Genomic DNA, 9,332 nt, shown 5'->3' on the forward strand with positions numbered 1-9,332 from the left:
TATATATATATATATATATATATATATATATATATATATCTGAAGTAGGTTTATATGAAAATCTTTTAGCAATAATTGAAGAAATATTTTAATAGGAAATTAACAGCATATTATTTATTTAATTAAACGAACAGGCTAGAAACAATAAATTCAAAACTTGACAAACTATATCAGAAATCTTATCCAAAACTTGATAAGCTGCACCCAAAAAACAAATGAACGTTCCACAAACAGGCTTTGTTTTTTATTCTTTGAGAATAAAATGTAAGAAAATATAGCGTTTCTATAATATCAAAATTGAAAGTGTCACTTCTTTTATTGTAAACTTTATAAACTTTGCTTCTTAATCGGAAACCTTAATATTAATGTTCTAAACGTTTAAATTAAAAGGATGAAATGATAAAAGTAAAATTAAATAGGATTCTATTATTGTTTAGCCTCCATGTGGTGAAACTTCGGTCACTCTTTATAATTATTCTCCCCAAACTTATGTTTTCAAAAAGTTGTGAAACATCAGCAGTTGTGGCCAGTATTGAAATTTTGAAAGTGGTGTTTTTTCCCTGATTTTTCAGCTTATTTTCCTTATAATCCATCTTTCAACACCTTGTTCTTCAATTAACCCTAAATAATGTAAATATTTATCGATATAGTTTCGTTTTTGTTTTTCTTATCAAAATTTATAACAATTATTGTCGGTCATTATTTGAGCATATCATAATAATAGTATAGTGAAACCTCTCCGTTCCACATTGAAATAGACGCGTTGATGGAGGTTAGTCGTTCATAGAGGTTATTCCTATTTACTTCAAAATTGTTATCGAAGGTACATGATTTTTCGTCAATTTTAGTCAGTGTCATTATCTTGATGCTGAAATGTCACTTCTGTTGGCATCCTGAGAAGACGGATCAATAAACAAAATTTAGCGTCTATAAAAATGATCTCAACTGATGTAATTATCCGAAAACACAAATTTACCTATTATGAATGATAAAGCTATTTTAAGTAAATAAACAATTACTTTTTTGGTTTAAGTTTGCATTTAGTTTTATATCATAAAAATTAATTAGCTTCAAAAGGGGAGAAGAGGTTTGCTTATTTGAGATGCTTGTCTTTTCTAAAGTAACTTTTTTTTCTAATTTAACTTTCAACTCTAAGAGAAAATCACTGATAGCATTTTGACTGCAACATGAGATTGTATCGTCAAAAAGAGTTCTCTAAATAGGAGCTCCACACAAATATTTGAAATACATTTTAATAAATAGTAGATACTAGTTTGCAAGGTGCATCAATAGCTATTTTAATTATGTCTAGTGTTTACGAATTTAAAACCTGTTTTGTGTTGTTTAAGTGTTTCAAAAGGTTATTTTCTATTTAACGAATTTTCCATAAAACGAACTTATTATCGGGATTTAGCGACTTCGTTAAATATAATTTTTTAAATGGTAAAATTGTACCAAATGTTGGAGAATATATCAGACGCTGGGTCTAGGGGAGTTATTAACCATATCTTTTGCCCTCTATCTCTTTTGGCCAAACTTGTTTTGGAATTTCAAAGTCGGTTTTTCATTTCAGGTCACTCAAAAATCTGGCCCAGAACTTTCTATTCTATTATCGGATGAGAAATCCTCCTTGTCAACAATTGATATAAGTTCATTAGAATGGCGTCGAAGTTTGGCAGTCGAAGAAGTCTCCAAAAGAAGCCTTCTATCAAGATCTCTATGCATGACTGGTGATTGGGATGATCAGAAATTAACACCAAAAGAGTCAGACGATGCTGCCTCATCTGTGGAGAAAGGGTAACTCATTTGCTTTATTCTCGCTGATTTACTTGTAAAATCCGATTCAATCAGATCTGAGAGACAACTGTACAAATTAGTTTACCTATTCATTTTTTCAGCATCAAGTGCGACATAAAGTCTCAACATCTAACAATTTTTTTACAGACTTTAAGGTGCTGAGTATGAATATTTCAGTTATTTTAAGGCAACAGGAATAGTTCTTAAGTTATTCGCAGAAATAATAAAATAAAAATATCGCACTCGTCGTGTTGACACACAGTGGCTCAGCAGAAGAGTACGTGAATATTTCTTTGAAACGATGGTTTGTTCAAAACTGGTGGTTGATATAATTTCTTTGTTAAAAAAAGAAATGTAGAATGAAATAAAATTTTACATACGTAAGTAAAACTCTAGTTAAAAAATCAAAGCAAAGGGATCAATTATTCCAGAAAAAATGAATAAGGTGTGAATGCAAGATGCGAAACGGTCGGTTATTCGAGTCTCTTATAATGTCTTGCGGCAACTCGTTCTACAAATATCGTAAAAACACTTCTAAATCGAATAAATTCGGAGGCTGTCCAACTTGCCTTCCCAAGTGATCCCAGATATGCTCATTCGGTGATAAATCTAAGGATCTAGCAGACCAGTTGTAAAGTGGCGAAAACATTCCTATGACTTGCTATGTGTGGCCTAGCATTACTTGTTGAAAAATGCCTCCTGAAAGCCCTGCTATGAGTGGTAACACATGTAGTTGAAGGATGTTTCGAACGTACCGATAGACTGTTAGGACACCGTGGAACAAAATTAGGGGTGATCGCTATGGTAGCCTATACCATCGTACCAGCTGTAGATGCGGTGTGTTGCTTTACAGTGTAGACAGGAAAGACACTCACTGACTGTTGCTTCCGTTTGAAATGATGTCGCTCTCCACGGGTTAGACTGCAACCGAATAAAACTAGGTCATTTTATGTGATGAATCCATACTTAATTTAGACACTGATTATCATCGTGTACAAGCGTGGAAGTACAGTCCCAGAAAGCATGTTACTGCAACCTTGCTTTGGAATTTTCTTTTTTTTTGTCACGAAAACGTTTGTACTAAAAATTTCTTTTCAATCAAGCAAAAATATTGCAGTTTCAAACCTTTCATCCCAAAAGGATTAAAAATTATTTTTAAAAAGTATTGTAACTAAGGTAAAATAGTCACTTAGGTCCAAGATGGCGTTTAAGCTCAAGCTGACGTCGCACTAGCAATAGGATCAAATTGCATTGTCCTTCAAAATTTCATGACAAGGTGGATTTTAGCTGAGCATACAAGACTTAGCGAAAAGAAACCTCATAATTACCTAGATTTAAGATTATTTTCACCTTGAGACTAGCTTTATTCAAGCATTTTTACACGCTTGAAAACCTTAAGTCAACCTCGATTCAATGTTTTTATGTAAAAGATTGTTTTCCAAGGTTGTGGACTAGGGTAATGTGCGTAGAATAGAGCAGATTGTCACAGATCTCGTTTTAAGGTTAGAAGGTTTACACGTACACAAACACAGCATAAAAAAACCTTTTTAGGTTTACATTAAAAGGCTTTTTCTGAGTGAAAATAAACCTTTATTTTGCCATCTGGGGTAGTGATTGCTTCAATCCTGCTGCTTACGCTGTACAGCATCACACCATTTCGACAGCTGGTGTGATGATGGAGTGCCATCGCATACGACGCATGATCACCCCTAATATTGATCCGCGGCGCCATGACGGCCCAGCGGTACGTTCTTGACATCTCTCAACACATTTGTTGTCACTAATGGCAGGACCTACAGGAGCCATTTTTCGAAAAGACAATGCTCAGCCACGCATAGTGAAGGTATTACAGGAGCAGGAATGAAAAATTTCGAAGAAAAATTACGAAATCGTAAACTTCAGCTAAAATTTATGCTATTGTAGTAAATAAAATTTTTTTTTATTTCTATCAGCAGCACTTGCAGCATTCGCTGGGGTGTAAAAACACTCCGCGAAGATCCATAAGGAATAACAACAAATTAAAAAAAATTTAAAAGCATTCGAAATGCAAAATTTTTTAAACATTCGAAATACAAAAACCATTAAAACAGAGAAACATTAAATAGAATATCAACGATAGAAATGTAAACAGAAAATCAGTCAGTTTGCAGTGCCTGCAACTGTTTCCTAGCATTCTAGTAGCTGTCATGGACGTTGCCCACTGGCGTCGGAACCATGGGGGTCTGGACTCCCCCCCCCCCAATAATTGGGAAGCCAGGGTCTATTATTTTGAGAAAATATTTCTGTTTTGTTTCCATAACTTCTACTTTTTTCTCTTTCTCTCTTTTTTTTTACATAGTGAAACTTATTATGTTATATAATTAAAAGAAAATTAGTAAAAAACAAAATACACGCAAAAAAATGCACTGTATAAAAAAAATAAAACAGGTGCTTAGAATACTACAAGAATTGTCACTGTCACCCTTTCCTTCAATAAGCAATAAAACGCTCATTGCACCATTCCTTTTCTTCACACTGAATACTTCCTTCAACACCACACACACAGTTATTTGATACCTCAAAAATAGCTGCCTTAAGGCTATGGGAAAATGGTCTTGGCATTTTGAAATTGTCATTATCGTATTTATGGTCCTGGGTACTTTTGTCCTCTTTTTTTAAAATGTCAGATATCAACAGACCCATCACTTTGTTGGCTATCTATTCATAAATTTTCTCAAACAGGCAATTATCTAGAATTTGTAGGGGGGATTTCTTTTAGGGATTTAAGTAGGGGGAGACTCTTGTTTTTTGGTGACTTTGTCAAAAAAATTTCTCTGATATACAATCATTCTAAATCTTTTCTTACTTACAAAGCTCTCACAGTTTTATCCAGTCATTATTTAAATTAGCCATTTTCAGTTCAAAATTTTTTTTATAAATATAAATATTACGTTTACTTTTATATTTTGTTTCATTAATTGTTTTAACTTAAATTATTAGTTGCTTTTTTTAAAATAAAGTATGTATAAAGTTTTTGTAATAAAGTTTATAGTTGGATAACAAGAAGTGATTAAATAAATCCATTTCTGGGGAGGTAAGCAAATGTTTGTATTAAATCACTTAATATACTTATAATTGTATGTTTATATGCTGTAAGAATTGTTTTATAGTTTGTATATTAAATTTATTTATATAGTGCATTAGTTCATGATTTTACCGTTCATTGTGCATGAATTTATTTTTAACGCACGGAGCTAGTTCTTTTTTTATAAAATTATCAAATCAACGTAACTTTTAAATTTCTAAAATTATAAATCAAAGCTTAGAATTTTTATGACCTTTCTATAATTTTGTTTTCATTCAGAAATTTAATGTGACGTTTATTTTTCTAAAGAAATTTACCTAAAATTTTAATGAAGAAAAATTATATAAATATTGATTATTTATGTCCTAATACAAAAAATTAACATCTACTTGTATTTAAATCGAAAGGATGAAGAAATATTTTAAATGCAGAAGTTTTATAAAAAATTTCATTTGATTTTATTACACTCAGTAATAAAAACTAATAAAAATATTTTTTTAAGAATGAGATGATTTGTTAAAATTAATTTGTTGTATGAGTGTTTTATGCGCACTTCACGTAATTTTATTTATTTTGTTTTTATCAAAATAATATGGGATTTTTAAAGTTATTATTTTGTGCTTATTAACATTTTCATAATTTGTTTTCTTAACAAATATTTTTCCTGAATTAAAAGTATTAATTTTTTATAGTTTTAATACTGAAACTATAAATACTGCTCATAGCGGAAGGAAATAAGAGTTGTATGTGTTGTCGTTATTATTTCTTTGTGTAAATTTATATGAAGTTTTTATGGTTACCAAAATGGACTTTGCGATCCAAGAAAACCGGAATTTCTCATCTTATTGTGTGTTTCTTTTCTTGTAAATAATAAAAAGGAAAATATATTAAATAAAATATGCATAAAAATTATTCCCACCACAATTATTATAACTTATCATGTCTTCAAAATCTGTTCTGTGTCTATCAACTGAATAAATCCTTTTTAAACACAACATTTTCGATTTTTAAAATCATAGAAGTGGAACAAAAACGCTAAACTTCAAAACTGCTCTAATATTCCTAAATTTTCCACTTTTTCTTCTTCTTCTTTTTTTTTGTTGCAATTTCGAGTTGCATAAATATATTTATTCAAACCATAATAATCTCTACTGTAACCAATGTTTAATATTGTTTTTCTGGTATTATTTTAAATATTGTATCTTTCATTTCAGAAACCCAGATCAATTCAAATTCATAGTAAAAAAAACATATATATTGTTTTTGCTTTGTTTAGCAAAACGTTTTATGACTTTTTCTTATATTTCTTAAAAAATTCGACTATAATTTAAAATATGTTCCAAAAAATTGATCTCATTCGTGATTGTTTTATCGCATAGGATTACATGACATAATACACTGGTTATCATAAATTAAGGAAAAATCACAAAAATAGCGATAACTCTTTNTGATAACCAGTGTATTATGCATTTATAAATTTCATGTCATTTTCATCAAAAATTTTAACAGACAAAATCTTCTTTTCAAAATAAAACTATATTTTTAAGACACTGAACCTATTGGATTTAAGTAACTTTACTATAATTTCTTTAAAAAAACAAATTCCGCCTATTTTCAATTGAAACTTTTTACAAAAAATGCGTAGTGGAGGTGTTTTGAACCGTAATAATTTTCTTAAATACTATAAAGGGTTTAAATTAATCCTAATGTACTAAATTAATCCTTAATGTATTAAAAGAAATTTTTACAACCATATATAATTTCATTTGAATAAATATTTCATTACTTTAAATTGTCGTTTAACGGGTCAATTGAATAGGTTGTTAAATTCATATAGTTACTAATGAGATGTTTTTTTTTTTTTTCTGTGCCTTTCTTCAAGTGTTTATTTTTCATTCGCCGTCAAAACAGCGGGGAGGGATTACCTAATAATTAATTAATATAAATTTGTATAGTTTTAGTCGTTCCTATGACAAATTCCTTTGATAATCATAGAATAAATTTTCAGTATTTCATATATTACATAATAATCAAACATAAAATACAAAAATATGAAAGGTTCAAAAGTTAAAAAATAAAATTGATGAGATTTTTTTAAATAATGGCATTTTATAAAAAAATGTATTGGAAAAAGAAGAAATAATCATTTAGCCAAAAAGAAAAGAAAAAAACGGAGTAAAAACAGAAGTTATAAATAAATAAAATATTTATTTGTCAAAATGTTTTTATCATACCCTATTCTGCCTATATAGCAAAAATTTGACTAACTGAACTTTGTTTTCTTTTTTTCCTTTTTAGTATGCTACTATAATTGAAATAGATAGTATTTTTATGAACAAAAATATTTAACCATGTTAGACTAACAAGCTTAGCTCTCAAGGCAGTTTTTAGGGACAAATATATTTCTTCAACTGAATTAGTTTACAAACTTACGACTCACCACTACTCAATTTCTAATTGATATTAACGTAATAATTATATTTACAGCTTATTCTGTTGATTCCCATTTAGAATCACACCTTAACATTGCACAGTTACATCTGCATCATCCGTAAAAGCACTCCAGTTTTAACTTTTTATTTATTTACTAGCTGAATATCAATTCAGCGCACGGGGTAGAAAATAGGAAAGTAAATAATCATTAAATCGATATTTATCAGCATGCACCAAAGCAATTAATAAAGTTAAAATAATTAATAAAATTTATTTATCATTATTTGTTGCTCTTTCCAAGAACTTTCCGTTAGATTAATGTGTTAACCTAATGTTTGAACAAATTTCAATTTTTGTATAATTTTAATTTTTGTACAGTTATAATTTGAATAAAAACGTAAAGGCCAGTGAAAAAAATTTGAAAAATAAAAATAAAAGGGATTTAAATATTATTTTATAATTAATTTTAAAATTGTTAAGAGGTAACGCAACAAACAGGATTCCCAATGTTATAATTATCTGAAGAAAGTGGAACGGCACAAAACTAGTGTTTCCATTGAAGTCAACATAAAAAAATGTAAAAAAATTGAGAAGCTTGTGTAAGAGTCTTTTTTCCGAATTACTTCTAATATTCTAGTTTTCATAGAAGAAACTAGTTTTTGACAAAGTTTAGGTATCTGTTTTATACTATTGTAATCTCGTCTTTTATCACACGCGGACATAATTTCTTCTTTCAGTATCCTTTTTTATCATTATTGTCTTTCAATTTTAAGAACTTATTGACTAGAGTCTTTGATCTTGAACTACCTATCTTAATCATCTCAATAGCACGAATATTTATAGAAGAAAAAGCTTCTGTCTGTTCTTTTCATGATCAGTTAATCTCTTTACCTTTGGCACCAAAACTTCAAAAAATAATAATAATAATAATAATGAACAATGCAAAAAAAAATACAAAGCATGGCAAATTTGCAAATAGAAGTTTTTTTGCAATCTTCGTAGTTGTCATAGTATTTTTTTATTATATTTATTTCTAAAAATTACTGGTAGCCTTTAAGTTTTTACTCAGGCTAAAATACTAATTTTGATCTGAACAATTTTTTCTACGTAATTTTATATAATTACAAATCTTATTCGTTGCGTTATTTCTTAATAATATACTTTAAGAATTAAATAAAAGGGATTTAAATTGTATTTTCAATTTTCATAAATGCTTTTACTAGTCTGAAAGTTTTTACTCAGACGGTACTTTATGTAGTATTTCATTAGAGATTGTTTGATTTGTAATTTTCTAAGCATTTAATAGTATTTTTTCACAGAATTGTATACAGGATTTTCCGTAAAGACAACTCCGATATATTTCTAGAATTCTAGTCACAAATGAAATAAAAAAAGGATCACAAATAAATACTTTAGGGGAGAAAAAGAAAATCAAAATATGACCAAAAATGTATGTTTAGTTGCCGAAAAAACATAGAGGAATTGAGAGACACTTATTTGAGACACTTCAAACTTAATTCGGCAATCAAACTGGTTTTAAAGTTTTAATTCCGTTATCTTAATAGTGATTCTTACGATTTGAACACTCAGCATCATAGAATCAAGATGTTTCAGTTTTCATAATTATATATTGAATATTAGTAAAATATACTGATTTGATTGTGAAATATAATTTTCTTCTGTTTGATGTCATATTTTTGTCATACATTAAGAAAAAGTTACTTTTATCTATCTATGTGTGTGTGTATTTCGGTTCCTATGTATATATATTGGTATACATATATAAATAATAAGGGCAAGGGTAATATTTTTCTCAAGAAACTTACAAGATAACAGTTGTAAGTATGGTCCCCCCCAATAAATTTCATCTGACGACGCCAATGATGTTGCCAGGGCCGGGATAGCCTGGTCGGTAGGGCGCTGGGCCCATATCCAAGAGGTCGTGGGTACGATCCTCGCCGGCCGAAGACTCCCCGTGTAGTAAATGGTGACTGATGCACGTTAAATCTGTCGAGTCTCAAAGTCCTCCATGTTCCCA

At 29.4% G+C, this 9,332-nt stretch overlaps 1 protein-coding gene across 1 annotated transcript in view; it reads left to right on the forward strand.

Annotated features, from left to right (window-relative positions):
- Window positions 1-9,332, forward strand: part of LOC107451508 (uncharacterized) — a 161,314-nt gene that overhangs the window by 33,873 nt on the left and 118,109 nt on the right. Inside the window, exon 3 of the mRNA XM_016067629.3 lies at window positions 1,574-1,797. Coding sequence (XP_015923115.2) covers window positions 1,574-1,797 — 224 coding nt within the window. The remainder of the gene's footprint in view (window positions 1-1,573; window positions 1,798-9,332) is intronic.

This window comes from Parasteatoda tepidariorum, chromosome X1 (assembly GCF_043381705.1).
Source record: "Parasteatoda tepidariorum isolate YZ-2023 chromosome X1, CAS_Ptep_4.0, whole genome shotgun sequence".
Taxonomy (NCBI): domain Eukaryota; kingdom Metazoa; phylum Arthropoda; class Arachnida; order Araneae; family Theridiidae; genus Parasteatoda; species Parasteatoda tepidariorum.